At 22.9% G+C, this 16,979-nt stretch overlaps 4 protein-coding genes across 9 annotated transcripts; 2 read left to right on the top strand and 2 right to left on the bottom strand.

Moving 5' to 3' along the window:
• Positions 1–54: 54 nt before the first annotated feature.
• LOC126897068 (INO80 complex subunit C) lies at positions 55–3,998 on the top strand. Of its 2 annotated transcripts, XM_050670461.1 has the most exons (6): positions 55–289; positions 2,672–2,704; positions 3,043–3,165; positions 3,474–3,573; positions 3,639–3,706; positions 3,771–3,998. In XM_050670461.1, exons 3-6 carry the CDS (start codon positions 3,094–3,096, stop codon positions 3,900–3,902), a joined length of 372 nt encoding a protein of 123 aa, XP_050526418.1. In that variant the 5' UTR covers positions 55–289; positions 2,672–2,704; positions 3,043–3,093; the 3' UTR covers positions 3,903–3,998. The 2 variants fall into 2 exon arrangements, with proteins under 2 accessions (XP_050526418.1, XP_050526416.1); XM_050670459.1 differs by lacking the exon at positions 2,672–2,704.
• Positions 3,981–4,616, bottom strand: LOC126897070 (ATP synthase-coupling factor 6, mitochondrial-like). Its single transcript, XM_050670467.1, has 2 exons — positions 4,477–4,616; positions 3,981–4,417 (listed from the first exon to the last, which is right to left on the bottom strand). Exon 2 carries the CDS (start codon positions 4,408–4,410, stop codon positions 4,102–4,104), a length of 309 nt encoding a protein of 102 aa, XP_050526424.1. The 5' UTR covers positions 4,411–4,417; positions 4,477–4,616; the 3' UTR covers positions 3,981–4,101.
• Positions 4,617–4,736: 120 nt separating this feature from the next.
• LOC126897060 (protein DDI1 homolog 2) lies at positions 4,737–7,550 on the top strand. The gene is made up of 6 exons (XM_050670447.1): positions 4,737–5,320; positions 5,610–5,801; positions 5,939–6,426; positions 6,484–6,673; positions 6,943–7,022; positions 7,081–7,550. The coding sequence occupies exons 1-6, from the start codon at positions 5,053–5,055 to the stop codon at positions 7,159–7,161; spliced, it is 1,299 nt and encodes a 432-aa protein (XP_050526404.1). The 5' UTR covers positions 4,737–5,052; the 3' UTR covers positions 7,162–7,550.
• Positions 7,551–9,198: 1,648 nt separating this feature from the next.
• LOC126897069 (uncharacterized protein C34C12.4) lies at positions 9,199–16,955 on the bottom strand. 5 transcript variants are annotated; one of them, XM_050670462.1, is made up of 5 exons: positions 16,795–16,955; positions 11,362–11,441; positions 10,740–10,788; positions 10,102–10,280; positions 9,199–10,042 (listed from the first exon to the last, which is right to left on the bottom strand). In XM_050670462.1, the coding sequence occupies exons 2-5, from the start codon at positions 11,428–11,430 to the stop codon at positions 10,004–10,006; spliced, it is 336 nt and encodes a 111-aa protein (XP_050526419.1). In that variant the 5' UTR covers positions 11,431–11,441; positions 16,795–16,955; the 3' UTR covers positions 9,199–10,003. The 5 variants fall into 5 exon arrangements, with proteins under 5 accessions (XP_050526419.1, XP_050526422.1, XP_050526423.1 ...); XM_050670465.1 differs by lacking the exon at positions 16,795–16,955 and adding an exon at positions 13,866–13,984; XM_050670466.1 differs by lacking the exon at positions 16,795–16,955 and adding an exon at positions 13,712–13,736.
• Between the last annotated feature and the right edge of the window lie 24 nt (positions 16,956–16,979).

The raw sequence follows: 16,979 nt of genomic DNA, 5'->3' as shown, positions 1-16,979 counted from the left end.
TTGGCTTAGACCGATTGATAAGAATGAATGTTGAGTAATTGTTTTAAATATTTTATTAAACTTTAAACATTAAATCCAACTAGTAAAGCAATATTATTCTATCAAGTTACAATATTATTATCATTACTTACAATATTTATGACTAATCAAAACATTAAAAATACACAATCTACAAGTATTAAATAAAGCAAATACTTTTTCAAAAAATTAACTATTCAAAGCAAGAATATTGAAATAAAATTTTGAATAATATAGGAAATAAAATTAAATAGCCAAGTCTTATTAAGAGGTAAGAATGTATGAATAGATAAAAATTAATTAAGTTTGTTCTAAGTTGATGTATTGGATCCTTTTTAAAATATTAACAGAGAAATAAAAATGCATGACTAAAATAATATTTTTGTTTGGGTATTAGATGTCATATGTAATTATACTAATTTTATTTTCATGTCTAACAATTTAATGCTATTTTCTTAAAAATCTTCATAAAATATTAAAGATATAATTGTAGAATTAACACTTTTTACTATAAAATTTTAATTATTAATTATTTTGAGATGCATATTATACTACTATGATAATAAAAAATATATATTTTACCTCCAATAATAAAGATTTAAAATAAAATAGTATTGTATGTAAGATCATTAGGTTTTTTTTCAAAGATATGAAATTGTAAAAGTATTATTTTAAATAATTTGCATGTGTAGACTGGGCTTCTAGGTCCAATAAATACCTGAGGTGCTAAAATTTCTATACCATATTAAGCATTTACATATCCATTTAAGTATGAAATATTTGTATACAATTTTATGAGACACCTACTAAGTGCAGTTAGAGATAAGGAACTGAATCCCTGACATTCCCTTTTCTTTAATCTTTGCTGTAATCAATAAAACTATTAGTTTTATTTACTACTAATACTATTTAACAAAGTTAATTTTTAAGTTATTTCTGTTATGTTATTTTTCGAGATCGTTATAACAATTAAATTCAAATTCGGCTTGAAGTATATTAAGTTGGAGATATTTATGTTCTAAATTTTAAAGGTTTCAGTTTTACTTACTCAAATAGCTTGGATAGCTTAAGATAATATAAAGGATAACTTGTACTGTATCAATAAACTGTTTGTTTAAGTTAATTTTTGTTATAAATGAGACTGTAAAAATTGTTCAGTTATAAATAACTTGTTTTGTTTGTTGAATTATTCTGATTCTCTAAATTATGATTTAATTATTTTTAGAATTAGTACTATTAAATAATAATAAGATAACTAATAGTGAGAAAAACTTATCATCATTGATTGTTCCAAAATGGTTCCATTTATTTAATGTTAAAAAATAACATTGTTTTCATAGAAGTGAGTATACTTTTACTACACCTAACAAGTCAAAATTTATAATTGTGGGTTGGATTGTTGTAAGACAAAAGATGTAATGTTGGTAATCATAAACGTTCTGCTGATATGCTAATTTTATTGAGGATGAGGGAGAACCATTGTTTTAGGAAATTTTGGAGAGTAACGCTAAGGTATAAGGTGTAGATTAAGTGTAAAATACATATACAAAGTGTACCAGGAAAAGATACAAGTTAGTATTAAGTGCAGACAAGGAGCGAGACACAAATTCTATACATACTAAGAAGAAGGATATAACTAAGTACAAGTTGAGGACTAGTATTTAAGTCAGATAAAGAAATTAAAAAAGGTAGGTAAAGACGTCAAAAATAAAAAAACCAACTCTTGACTTAAGGTTGAAAGTCAGGTAGTGACAATCGAGTAATGAAACTGATATTTTGACAATAAATTTTGATGTGTGTTCTGGAGTCAACTGACCACAATGGTCAGGTTTAATTGGTTTAACAGTGCTTAAATGATTGTGTAGTTGTATATATTTTTTAATTATCAAGTCATTAGTCACCAGCGGCAGAAGTGTTGTCTAAATTTATTGTTATATATACTATAGTTATTAAAAAAATATTGATGATGTGACTCCATGATAGACTACTGTTGATAATGTTTAAAAAAAGTTAATACAGGATATTCTTTAAACTCAATTGCTTTAAAAATAATAGTTTTTTTGCGAACTTTTTTTAGAATTGGTTACATATATATTTTTATTTATCTGTTATAAAATATTTTTTATGTTTTTTTAATATATCGTGGAGACGTCGACTTTATTTTTTTTAATGGCAACAAACATATTTAACTAGCTTATAGAAAATGGCTGGTTTACAATAACTTTTAAACTAGTCTTCAAAATGTATTATAATTATGTTGTTATTTGAAAAAATAAATTAGACACCCCTATAAAATATTAAAGATGAACATATAAAATATTTTACAATAGATAAATAGAAGTATGTAACAAAAGCCAAAAAAAAATAATAAGAAAAAATGATCATTTTTAAAGAAATTGAATGTCAAATGTTAGAAGAATCACTATGTATAAGAATATTTATGATCCAAGGAAAAAGTATCATATTTTATTATACAAAATTTTCAATTGTACTTAATGATTTTTTAAGAATATGTACTTTTTTAATCCCTTAATCTACCTGAAATATAGCTTTTTAATTGAGAAATATTAATTATTATAAGTCATTATTATTAAATATTTTTTTTGGTTTTATGCGTAAAATATTTGAATTTAAATTATTATTTCATATTCAGGTAGAGAAATATCTTAAATTTAAAATAATTGTGGTAAGTTTTTCACATTATATATATATCATGTAATGTATTTTTAATTTATTTTAAACTAACTTATGCAATATGAAAAACAATACATTAAAATATTGAAGTAACATCTTAAAATACTGTTATAAATTAAAATTAAAACTACATACTTTACCTTTTAGCAAGACTTATACTTGAAATAGACATATTTTTCTATAAAAAAATGTGATTTATATAGCTAAAAAAGCACTTAAATTTTATACTTTGATTATAAAAATAAAGTACAACTCCTAGCTTAAGGATACTAAAAATTGTTAATGTGTTAATATTTTTTACTTAAAATTTTGTATTTTATACTGTTTTAGTTTCTTATAAAATACATGGATTAAATTGTTTAAAAAATTATTTTATGCTCTATGGCTAATCCATCAGAGGATGTTTACCAAAAAGAAGAAAGAAAATATGTTTTTAAAAATCCAGACTTTGATGTAAGTTTGATAAAATATTATTAGATTTTTTTTCTATTTATTAAATTTAAATTGATAAATTTGTAATGATTAATATTAATTATTTAAAAAATGTTGATAATTTACAAAACTTTCCAATACACATTTAAATTGTATATTAAATTACATGAAAATAGTAAAATAATTTTGTTTTAAGTTTACATTTTAGTTAAGTAATATTATTAGGACCCATTTTTTAATGAGTAATATGTTCATGATAATAGCTTAACAAGTATTAACTAGTTTCCTCTGTACTTTTATGAATCTTATTGAAAAAGTAATTTTTTTAGAGCAACAAGACAGTGAATGGTAAAAAAAAAATGTGGCGATCTTTGAAACAAATCATAGCACAAGAGAGAAATTTACCATGGCCTGATGATACAATTAATTGTAGCTATACATAAAAACTGGATTAAAATTTTATCATTATAAATAATAACATTGTATGTTTCCAGATAGCTGTATATCAGCTCCACCATCTTTTAAACCTGCTAAAAAATATTCTGATATTAGCGGGTTGATTGTATGTAATTTTACCATAAATATTGTTTATATTAAAATAGTCATATAAAATATATTTTATTTAGGCAAAGTATAAAGATCCACAAACATCATTGTATTATGCTGGTCACGAGGAATTTAGTACAGTGAGAAATTTACCAAGTGATATAATTACAGGATACCTAACACTACGCGGTGCTTACAATCCAATTGGATAAAATAAAATTTGTTAACATCTATAAATCCAAAATATTAAAAAAATAATTTATATTATGATATATTAAACAGCAAATAAATATACTTTTTATAATAAATCAGTTTTTATTTAATTTTTCAATAGAATGTGTTCTTGTTCCTACATTCATTAATAACATCTCTACATTGACTTAAAAATATTTTTTTAAAACTTAAATTATCTTAAATTTGAGGATCTATTTTAGCTTCATCAAACTTAACCGAGGGAAATTTTGTTGGATCTTCTCCTGATCCAATGTCGAATTGCTTACTAATTTTTTCCAAGTCGGCATTGTAACCTTTGTCAACACTTGGGTCAAAAGACTTGGAATCAAATTTGGATTTATACTCTCGAATTTTGTCCAAAAAAAGTTGTTGGATAGGATCAGACACATTAGCCATCAAAACAGATGATGAAGATACATTTCGCTGCATAAATCGAGATGCTTTTTTAGCTAAATTTAAGCTTTGCATCAAGTTAAATGACAACATTGTTTATCTGTAATAAATACAGTTTTAGAATTAAAATAATTTTTATAATTTTGAAATTTTACTTACAGATTTTTTTTAACTACACCAGTTATGAAAATGTAAAAATAATGTGTATTTAGTTTTGACTATAAGAAACCAATTTTATAATATAAATCATATGACCTAATAATCACCTTACATATAATTCCTGAGTTTTTACAAATTTAAGTGATAAATTGACAGTGTGACCACCTCTAAATAATTGGACTTATTCAGGTTGAACTTATTTAAATTATAATTTTATCGATATAAGAATCTTTTAATATTGATGAAATAGGGAATTTAAAAGGAAATTTTTTTTTAATTTTGGTAAAAACTTATCAAAATATATAATTGAATTATTTGAAGAATTTAGTGTTTTCTTGTTTTATTCAATTGTCCACGGTTATGATATCAAACCATAACTGAGCAATTTGGAAATTTTCTAACGTATGAACATGATAGCTACAGTAGTGGCCATGACAACAAAAACAGAGAATGACTGGGTAGTTTTTTTTTTTTAAATCCTTCAAAATATGTTTTAATACGTCCTTAAATATATAAATTCATATTTATAAATAGATTTAAATAGTATTTCATTTTAAAAATCCTCAATTTATCAAAATGAAAATTACAGTAACAACTCACGACGACAACTTATTTGTATTAGACGTGAACGATGATTTAGAACTTAATAATTTTAAAGCTCTCTGCGCAATGGAAACTGGAATCCAATCTGATCAGATTGGCTTAACTCATAATGGACAGCTCTTAGTTGATGATTTCAAAGCAATGAAAACACTTGGAGTTCATGATGGAGATGTCATCATAATTCAAAGGCTTACAAACAGTTCAACTAGTTCAAACAGTGGTTTTGTAAACCCCAGTACTAGTAAGTTTTTAAAAATGAAAATCTGTTTAAAATTTTCATAAAAATTGTTTTAAATAATTTTTATAACTTTCAATTTAATTTTATCACCTATATACTTCTAAAGATAGAATTAATAATTATATTGAATTTACTCACAATAGAATGGTTACAACTTTTTAAATAAAGTATGATTCTTTTATATTTTATATTATATTTATTGTTATATAAAACAAAATAATTAGTATAATTATAACTAATATATACTTATAACGTAGTTGTTTGATTCCTTATTGAATTTGTTTTTTATTAGATATTATGCCGCAATTCGACTTTAGCCGTATTGAAGTTCCTGGAACATCTGGTGGAAATCAACCTGCCAGGCAAAATCAAATGGAAGATGCTGAGTATGTTAGAAAATTGTTCCTTTCTAGTCCAGATCAACTGGCCCTTTTAAAACAAAACAATCCAAGATTAGCCGATGCTCTCTCTTCAAATAATTTAGGTATATAATAAAAATAATTCATTACAGATTATTAATTTCTTGTTTAAATAACAATATACAATCATTTTTAAAAAAAAATTTTTTACTTAGTAAAAGTAGTTTTTGAAATAATTGTTATTATTATTATTATTTTGTAGAAGAATTTGCTAAGGTCATGGCAGAACAAATGGAAGAACGTAATAGACGAGAAGATCAAAGAATTAGAATGCTTAAAGCACACCCCTTTGATTCTGAAGCTCAAAAATTGATTGCTGAAGAAATAAGGCAGAAAAATATTGAAGCTAACATGGAAGCAGCAATGGAATATAATCCAGAAATGTTTGGAACTGTTGTGATGTTATATATCAATTGTAAAGTTGATGGACATCCAGTTAAAGCTTTTATTGATTCTGGTGCTCAAACTACTATTATGTCATCTGCCTGTGCTGAAAGGTGTAATATTATGAGATTGGTAGATAATAGATGGGCTGGTATTGCAAAAGGTGTTGGTGTACAGAAAATAATTGGTAGAATACATATGGTTCAAGTAGCAATTGAAAATGATTTTTTGACTACTAGTTTTTCTGTCTTAGAAGAGCAACCTATGGATATGCTTCTTGGATTAGATATGTTAAAAAGACATCAAGTAATACTTATATATTCTAGAAAATTAAAATTTAACTTATTCACTTTTACTGTTTAGTGTTGTATTGACTTGAAAAATAATGTGTTGAGAATTGGAACTACAGGAACTGAAACGCCATTCTTAGCTGAAAATGAATTACCAGACTGTGCTAGGTTAACTACATCTAGTGATTATGATGGATCAAAGAAAGAGGATAAAGAATTAAAGAAAGCCTTAGAGGAAAGTAAAAAATTATATCAAAGTGGAGGTAATTTTTGCACACTTTAAACTTCTACTTTTGTTTCTTATCAAATTTTAAAAATTTCAACATTTGATTTATTATTTACTAGGGAAACGAAGAAGAGATGCTTACTTTTTTGAAATAGAACATTTCCCATTATTTCCAGGTACCTCTTTTTCCTAATGACATCCTTCACCATGAACATTGAATATACTTATACTTCCTTGATTAAATATTAATTATTTTTGCTACAAATTAATAAAAAAATTAAATTTTTTCTTATTGTAACTTTTTAGAAAGTAGCAACAGTTCTAGTCAGTCCTTCAAAGAATCTGATATAAATGAACTAGTCAATTTAGGTTTCTCTAGAGAACAGGTAAATTATTTGAAAATAAAACTAAAAAAATAGTTTGTTAACTTTTAATGTATTCTAGGTTATACAAGAATTGAATAGATTTAATGGTAATAAAAATCAAGCAATGGCATCTTTATTTGCAAAAATCTTGAAATTTTGACATTATTATACTGAAACACTAATTAAAAAAAATTTAACCATTAAATGTGTTCCCTCTTTTTATTTTAATATTAGTTGATTCCAGATTTGTTTAATCTTTAATAACATTATTGTTCTATAAAACTAAATAATTTCATTGTATCAGGGAAAAAGATATACATACATATAATTAAAATCTTAATTGTAAATTATTATTTGATATGGTTTATTTAGTTATTGTACAAATTTGGTATAGGTCGTTCATACTAAATTCATTTCTATAATTGATTATTATAATTCATTTTTTTTTATTATGAGAATATTTATACTCTTTCTTCCTCAGTGTATAAAATATCTAATAGTAAGTAAGCTATTTGGCACAATAATAATATATCATGACTGTTAAAATTAATAAAATTCAGTATAAAATACCAATTGTATTGGATTGTAAATAATTATCTATACTTGGAATATTGTATATTTAATAAATATTTAATATTATAAAATTATTTGTGTGATTTTTGTTAAATACTTTTAAGTATTTCTTTTCTAATATTGTCTGAGTAAGTTAAATTTTTTTTGAATGTGATGTAAAACTAGAGTTCTCTTGATAAGATTTTCTAAACAATTTTTATTTATGTATTCTAAAATAACAAACATTAATTTATTTGAAATAGAAATTTGATTACCAGATTCAGATAAGTATTCTATATATATATATATAATCTTGTGAGATTATGGTGACTGATGGGTTTATCTCAGATACCATCACAAATATAGCCCCAAATTGTCGCAGAGGACACAAAATGGAAAACCTTTTTTTTTTTTTTAAGTAATCAAATTATTATATAAATAGTAAGAGTGTTTTCTTGTATAAAGTGAATTAATATTTATTACCAAAAATTACTCTTACACCTCTGATATTAGCTATTAGTATTACAATCATTAATTTCAAGGTTCTAAGAAGAGTGAACAGTTAAGAGTTTTTTTATTTATTTATATTCTGATGTCAATCACAAAACTAATATTTATGATATATTTATTAACTTTATTTTCTTTAGAGAATATATTATGTTCTCTAGGAAATTCTCTACAAGAGTAAAGAAAAAATATAATGAACACAAAACTATAAGTTATAATTTTATACTGAAAAACAGAATCATCCATTGAATGAACAGTTAATAATGTTCAACAATTGTAATATTGTTGTAGGACTTAATTTAGATATTTTCATTGTTATAATAACTACTAACATTAACTTATTACAAAATAATTATTTGGTTAATAACGCAACGATGTTCATTTACTGTTGTTATTACAATACATACTGTAAAACTTAAAGCAGAAAATATATTTAGTACCTTCCTTTTTTTGTAATAAACTGTTTTTATTTTTTTATTTAAATGGTAAGTTATAAGAAATTCATTAATTATAACTAAAAATCAAGATGTTTAGTAAAAACTTCTTATGTTTTACCCCTTATAAAATTATATTATATAAAATTGATTAATTTAAAAATTTCTCATTAAAATTCATTGGCATCCATGAATTCTAATTGTCAAGTTATAATTGATTCAAAAGTCAGTTTTTAATTTAACTCAGAATAGACCAATTAATATAACTTTTTGTTATTTATTTTCCGTAATAGAAAGAAATTAATTCAAACTATTAGACTTCATCACTCCATTAGTGCAATGATCTATTATGAAATTTGTAGTGTCTCAGTCTGCTCGTCCTGCCTTGATTAAAATAGTGATGTAACATTAGTGAAAAGATTACTGTGAAACATAATAAGCTTGCCTACATAAATGACTTTTTCTTATTATATATCATCTTTAATCATATATTAAATGTGGACTTGTCATTTAACAATTATCGAAATATAGAACTTTTTCAAAAAGTATAAAATGTAATTAATCCAAATTATAAAATTTAAATCGAACTAAGTTTTAATAACTACATTTTTTTAATTTCATGGGTAAAAATTAAAAAATGTTATCAAGTAAATAATAAATAAAGAAAATAGTTATGTTTTAAATTTCAAATAACAACAGTAAAATAAAAGTATATAAATTAATTTTATTATGCAAATATATAATAATAAAACTAAAAATTTAGACAAAATAAATCACTACAAGTATTACATGGTAAATCATACTAAAATAGTTTAACAACAATATTATATCAACAAACTATTATAAAGTTTGGAATGAAAGGAAGAATGTAAAATAACATAAATATTGCATTAAAAATACTTTAAATTATATTAAACTAAAAAATTAAGTGATCAAACATTAATAATTAGTCAAATCATTATCAATTTAATATACCCTCTTCCATTTTAAATGTTAAATAATAATGTAGTTACATTTAAGACTGGAACTTTTGAATTATAATGCATAATTATTACAATTATATTATATTCTAGGAAAGTAATTAAAATAATGATTTTTATTTCAAAATATAACAAATATTACTCCATTATGATTTATCTAAAAAAGTATAATAATAATAAAACAAACAAAAACATAATATTATACAATTTGGTTAAAAATCAAATTTTATACACGTCAATATATCATGAAGTCGAAAACTCATTTATTGGAAATGTTGATAAAAAATGTAATTTAAATTTTTTACTTAAATGATATTTATTAATGTCATTATGTACCTTAAAAAATTATATTGGAGTTAAAATATTTATATTGAATTTCACTGATACAGAATGATAAATCGTACATAATGTATATGTTTTACTCTGAATTTAAGAGAATAATTATCTATAAAATATTTAAAAATAAATTTAACATAATATAAGGTGAGTATACACAATTTCTAAAGAAATTGAGATACTTTATTGTTTATCACTGAGTTCCCATCGATGGAGGTGGAGGAGGTGGATCCTTAAAAGCAAAGAATCGTTATAATTAACTTTAATAATTTAAATTTATAGAATGCCTACTTTTGATCCACTGTCATCAGATCCTCCAAATGGCAATTTTTTTATTTCTTCTTCATGAGTACGAGCTCGATTGGGACGCAAAAAGTATAATGCCAGAGCAACAATAACCCAAATTCCAGTCATCAAAATAAAATTAGTATCCTCTCCACTTGATGCATTAGGGGAATCTAATCTTTGCACTGATAAATTTTTAATTTGTTAATTTATAAAATAAAAAGATAAGCTTTTTAAACAGAGTGTACAAAAGTAAGGAAATAGATCATTGTTAAAAACAAGAGCAATAGAAACTTTTTTCCTTACTTACTGAACATCCTATATAATTATAATTGTATAAGACTTATTCAATTATTTTCTTTTTGATTTTTACAATGGTTTTATACCATAATTTAAAGGTTATAATTCTATACTTTATAATCTGACTTAAAAACTAAAGCTACAAGATCTTATTAAATATTGCAGAATCTTTAGATTACTAAAAAAAATAATTTAATACAAATTAATTAAGAAATATTTTATCTTGCATCATTAAAATTCTAATTTATTTTAATAAATTTTTAAGAGTATATAAATTAACAGTTACAGTTGTTACACCTATATCAGTAACATAAAATTTATTGATCTATTAAAAATTAATTTACCTGGTTCTAAACAGTTTATATCTGTACAAGCTGTCTGGGATTGACGAAGCTAAAAAAAAATAAGAATAAAGTTAATAAATGTTTAACTTATCTGATAATTTTTTTGATCAATAAAATTTATCTTTTCATAAAACATCATTAAATAAATTTTATTTGATGTACTAAAGTAAAAATATATATTTTTAATAAAATAGTTTTTGGTATAAAAAAAAAGATTAATTTAACATGTAATTAATTATGGAAGCCAAATAAATTATGCTTAGAGCATTTTTTTAAGAGATGTGCTAAAAACACAATTTTATTTGATTTTCTAGTAAAATAACTGAATAAAAGAAATTTTAAAAAAGCTCATTGGATGTAAACTTTTAGTCCAGCATGTCCAAAGAATAAATATTATTCATACAAAGCTGCAATTTAATTTATTTATTTAATTATAAGGTCATTTTTTTTTCAAATTAATGTCCTATTAATAAACAACAATAGTAAAGAAGAATTTGGAATGATATTACTAATAATATATTGATAATATCATAAGTACATTGACTTTTCACAATCAAAACAAACATATTTTACCATAATATAAACTAATAATAACTGTCATAAATATTAATTCATATTTTACCAAAGATATCAATCTCTGCATAGACAGTTCATGGTTCCAATAGCATTCACATGGATCGTTATCACTCATGTTCAATTAATCTGAAAAGATAATGCAAAACTACTGAATACATTAAAAAATAGTTACATAATTAATAGTTAGGAAGTTGAGTAAAAATGGACATACCACGTAAATAAATTTAATTCACTAATTTAAGTAATTAAGTATACGTAGGATACAAAATTTAAAACGCAAACGTTGTAAGTTTAACAACAATAAAAAGATAAAAACACAAATTTCTAAAACTAAAAATGACTAGTTTCAATAATAGTTAAAAATATAAGATTTGTTTGCTTAGATAATAAATATTTATAAAATATCTAGCGAAAATAGTTTTTTAGTAAAAACAATGATAACGAAGTATGATAGTGATACTTCCTGTGTCTGACAGTAGTAAATAAAAAAATTTACTCCAAACAGCTGATAAAACAATATCCTAATATCAGTATATAGCAGATTAAATACGTGTCCACTTTCCTCTATTCCAGTATGCGAGGGCATTACTGAACTGTTACTGTCGACAATGATCAACCTAATTAATATTTACTTCTACTTATAGCATGATCTCTATAAAATTTACATGACATTTATTTTAATTTCTTCTTTAAATATTTCAAACACGGTTTATAAATTTAAATCACTTCAGCTAGATACCTATTTTGTAGTTTAGAGTCTAAAACATAAGTTCACTTTCAAAACTTATATATTTTTACTTTATTTGAATTTAAAATTATGAACAACTATGTAGTAAAGATAATTACATTTTAAAGAAACATTGCTATTTTTCATTAAACAACGTAAATAAGAACTCCAAATTTATAATGTTCATATACGTTTTAGAATTTTTGATTTTAGTTAAATTTCGCACCAAGAAACAACTGTAGGCGATTCCTACTTTTGAACACAACATAACGAGATGCCAAGTTTATTCTCTTTTAGTTATGTCTTTGTTTAAATGAATAAAGACACAAATAAGGAGAACAATAATAACCAGCTGGGTTTAATTACAAGGACACCCATATAATTGTAAAAGCTTTTTCTATTCGGCAAAATTGAGTATTGGCTATAATTTGATTAATTCTGTTGTTCTTTAATTTTATTTTTGAGACAGATTTATTGTAATTTTCTGATAAAAGGTCAGCTGTATCACAACAACCGATATTTGTTTCCGATAAAAAACTGATAACCAAATTAATATTACAGTTATACTTAATTAATACAATTTTTACTAGATTAAAAATAAAAATTTTTATTTTAAAATTAAAAAAAAAAATGATAAAAATGTTTCATATTTTTTTTCTTGTTAGTTGCAGTTGTTGTTGTTAGTTAGTAATAAAAAATTAGCTTTTAACGTAGACCAAATCTATAAAAATTAATTTAAAAAAAAGTTAATTAACACAAAATATTTAAGATTTAAAAACCTAATGGGAGACTTTGTAATAATATAACATTTTGATTAATTTTTTGTAACTCTTTATAATATTTAATAGTATAATTTTAGTTGGACCCCATATTTGAAGAGCGATGTAAATCAAATAATTTTTAAAAACAAATTTTCAAGTGAATAGACTCTTTTTATGGATAGACATAATTTTTTAAAATAATACTTCATGACAACTTGTACATATGAATAAACATATTCAGTATCTAATGAAGATGCTTGATGTCAATTCACTAAAGTTAGTCTTGTAAATTGCAAGAAATCGAGTATTATAAAAATTGAAACGAATTTCATGAGTTTTTAAACGTTTCTTCTGAAGTCAAATTAATTTAATTTAATATTTTATTGCTTTAACTCGGCGTATCTCATCAAATATTTTTCTTTGGCTATACAGTTTTAACGCAGTACACCATCAATGATAGCTTAAAACAGTTTTTGTTACCATTTTCTACTAGTTTTTAGTACTTTGAACATATGTAGTTTCTCAAATAAATAATTCAGTTAACAGATGCCAATTTAAATAAAAAATGAAACTTAATTAAACTAATAAGTAATTATGTATGGTTGAAGATTTTTTTTTTAAAATCGATTCACTAGTATAAATTTGGTAGTTTGTTTATTGAAGTCTGAAAAAGTAGACCATCTGGGGACAGATTCTTATAATAATGATAGATTATGTCGCATTTTTTTTTCTTGCGGAGAGGGGAATATCGGTTTAAAAAAATTCAATTTTCTAATATAGTCAATATTGACCAATATTCGATATTGGTTATTACTAATGCTCACCCTTAGTTATAGTTTTAAATCTATTTACCTATAACTGTATGTTTATGTACACTATATTAATATTTACTAAATATACATACATACCTAAGAGTATATTTTCAATTAAAAATGTACAGTGGCATATTTTAAGGAAGGGATACAAGAACACATACAGGGGGTATGTGTTCTCGTATCTCTACAAAAATAGACAGCAAACATTTTTACAATCATTTGTCTATTGAGAAATTTTTATGCTCACCTTGATATTTTTCAAAATTTATTTCTTTATTTGTATTTATCTTAGCACATAATAGGGTGATCTTGCAGAGAAGTGGTATGAGAATATAACCCATCACGATGAAAATACATAATATATTGAAGATATATTTTAATGTGAAAAAATGTTCATATGCATATTAACCTGATCTTTATAAAATTCTAAGAACGTCCATGATACATATTTTAATTTCAATTTTTAACTCAAATTAAGATATATTATAATTACATTAAAAATAAACTAAATGTAACAAATTGTAGGTTTAATTTTTTACGTTTAAAAACTCAATTTTTCAGTTTATTAGTTCATTAAAAAGATATAATAATAATTCATCACTTGTAAATAAAATGTATTTAACTCAAAAATCCTAAAAAATTATAAAATTTATAAATTATCTTTTATTAAAAATATTTAAATAATTACTGACACACTTGCATAAATAATACTAAATAATGTAAAGAGGATTTTGTTTTTTTTTTAGAATATGCTATAGTTGGATCGATGTAGTGGTTTTAACTATTCGATATATATCGATATATATATATTTTTTTATGTACAATAAAAAGTATAATATACAATTATCAAAACATTTTACTCTCCGTTAAAAATTCAACAACTACCACGTATTTTATGTCATTTATAAGCTAATAACAGTCCTGTATGTATTGATATAATTAAAATGTAACATCATTAAATTATGATGAATAAATTACATAATTGTATTTTAAGATACGTAGAAAGATACAGAAAACTTTCAAGCATCAATTTTAATTGAAAATAAAAACAATCCATTCAGCTACCTCAAATGAACAAGTTAGTTAGACCCATTTTTTTATTAACTGTTATATTATTTATCTTACAACTTATCAAAAATGAATATAAAAAAATATATCAATATTTCATTCGATGTTAACTTAAGAAAACAAAATAAGACGAAGGAATTCATCAAAATCCAAAATAGTTTATAATGTTTAAACATGTGTAGTTGAAAAACAACTTAACTGAGTCATATACACTGGTTGATCAAACAAAATATTTCAATGCATATGATTATGGATCATAAAAAACACAAAAACATATTCAAGACATGAGTGTATGAGCTAACAATAAACCAGACACAAATAAAAACAAATTTTATTGTATACAGAGTGGAACTGATTGACATTTTTTACTTATTCTTTTAATAATTTTTAACAGACTTAGAAAACATTTTAAATTATTATAATAATTATACTAATGAAAAATTTTTCTATTTTATAAAAAAATAATATTTCTATTTAAAATATTTTTTAATATTTTAAGATATTCATTTTATAGATTAATTTTAAAGAAAAATGTTCATACCAAAAACTCTTGTTTTATTTCAGCCGTTATATTACCATAGTTTGTTAAAATTAAATTTTTTTTTTAAGCTTTCTATAGTATTAAACAGTGATCTACATTATATAAAAAAAGAAAAACTATCACAGAGACGCAATCTAGGGGTTCTAGAAAGAGCTTAACCCTCTTGCTATTCTGTCTCAGTATCACCAAAAATTATGTAAATTTATATAGAAATATTTTTAAGGAGTGGAAAAATTAAGTTGGATACTTTAAACATTTTGTTAAAATTGCGCCTATGCACTATCTTTATGTTTAATATCGGTAATATTTTTTGTGGATTTTTCCATGAAAATTATAAATGATGAATATGAATCTGTTGGAGTAAAATTTTAATTGTAACATTTTCAAATGTCAATAAATTTTTGCCGATTATAAATTGATAATATTCAATTTGTTCACAATATTTACATTAATCATTATTAGTTATTAATTATAAATTATAAAATTCGAACGGCTTTTTTAATTAAATGTAAGATATAAATTTACAAACATTTATTTAAATTCAATTAACGATAAATATTGAGGTATTTTTTCCGTTAATATAAGAAAACATTTTTAAAATTTTATTTTATGAGATAGTCATTTGATCATTTATAATTTTCATGGGAAAATGCAATACTATAGTAAATAGGCATAAAAAAATTGTTTTATTTGTTACGTTATAGACAAAGTATAATAATAAGTAGTATAAATAATAAGTTTCGAATGTATTCCAAATTTATAAAAATTGGTTAAAAAAAAAGAAAAAGTGAAAAATTTTAGTAATTCATAAGTTATGAAAGTTGTTACCTATATGTCCCACCCGTATGGTAGATTAAGGATCTTAAAAAGGTAAAAATTAATTAACATTTTAAATGACACTAAATTATACGATAGATTATTGTACTAAAAATTCATAGTGGGCTTAAAAACAATTAAGAATGTAAATCTACTATAAATATTTTGAATATCAATCGTTTACCAATCTAATTAAGCCTTGGTACACAGTTGATAATAAAAATATCTTTTGTATTAATTCTTAATCAAATTTAGCCCTTCCCATTTTTTCTCATACTATATTTGTAATTATTCAATCAAGGGTTTATCTGTATTTTGTGTTTAAGAGTTATATATATTATAATTTGGTTATTATTCACTAGACAGTTGGTATTTTGACTTTTTTTCATATTGAAAAGAAAAGAATATTTTACGTAAGATTTCAAATGTTTGTTGTATTCCTTAAACATTAAATAAATGGTATTAACTTAAAAACTAATAATGTTAAAATGTTATTTATATTTAAAGATATATTATTTATATATTTATTTATGATATGATTTTTTATAATTGTTTTTTAATGATATTAATTAAGAATTTGATTACATTATTTAATAGTAACAAATTGTGTAAATTACATAATAATGAGAACATTAGAATATTTGCCCCTCATTTATGGACCTTATGGCTTAAAATATGTTGAATTAAATTTAGAAACTATTAACATATAATTTTTTTTTACTTATATTTAATTAATGATTAATTAAATTACCTCGAACTTGTACTTCTAATGTGTAAATATAAGTATGCTTTAGTTCAATAACAACGATGATTCCAAATGTTATGTATAATACGACAATAAAATATTGTACTTGTATTTTTGATTACGTGTAATTTATAAAAATATATTACAGCTGGATTTCTGAAAAAATGTTTAACTGTATCACGCAAGCGTCG

This window comes from Daktulosphaira vitifoliae, unplaced genomic scaffold, assembly GCF_025091365.1.
Source record: "Daktulosphaira vitifoliae isolate Bord-2020 unplaced genomic scaffold, ASM2509136v1 Scaffold_1, whole genome shotgun sequence".
Classification (NCBI taxonomy): Eukaryota; Metazoa; Arthropoda; class Insecta; order Hemiptera; family Phylloxeridae; genus Daktulosphaira; species Daktulosphaira vitifoliae.
This window is presented reverse-complemented; position numbering and strand designations above follow the sequence as displayed.

Bases quoted from the DNA above. Each gene is read 5' to 3' on its own strand.
- LOC126897068 (XM_050670459.1), top strand. From the start codon at position 3,094: ATGGCTAATCCATCAGAGGATGTTTACCAAAAAGAAGAAAGAAAATAT. The intron at 3,166-3,473 runs GTAAGTTTGATA...TAATTTTTTTAG, and splicing joins TTAAAAATCCAGACTTTGAT to AGCAACAAGACAGTGAATGG. The intron at 3,707-3,770 runs GTATGTAATTTT...TATTTTATTTAG, and splicing joins CTGATATTAGCGGGTTGATT to GCAAAGTATAAAGATCCACA.
- LOC126897070 (XM_050670467.1), bottom strand. From the start codon at position 4,410: ATGTTGTCATTTAACTTGATGCAAAGCTTAAATTTAGCTAAAAAAGCA.
- LOC126897060 (XM_050670447.1), top strand. From the start codon at position 5,053: ATGAAAATTACAGTAACAACTCACGACGACAACTTATTTGTATTAGAC. The intron at 5,802-5,938 runs GTATATAATAAA...ATTATTTTGTAG, and splicing joins TCTCTCTTCAAATAATTTAG to AAGAATTTGCTAAGGTCATG. The intron at 6,427-6,483 runs GTAATACTTATA...TTTACTGTTTAG, and splicing joins ATATGTTAAAAAGACATCAA to TGTTGTATTGACTTGAAAAA.
- LOC126897069 (XM_050670462.1), bottom strand. From the start codon at position 11,430: ATGAGTGATAACGATCCATGTGAATGCTATTGGAACCATGAACTGTCT. The intron at 10,789-11,361 runs GTAAAATATGAA...ATTTTTTTTTAG, and splicing joins TGCAGAGATTGATATCTTTG to CTTCGTCAATCCCAGACAGC. The intron at 10,043-10,101 runs GTAGGCATTCTA...TTTGCTTTTAAG, and splicing joins CTGATGACAGTGGATCAAAA to GATCCACCTCCTCCACCTCC.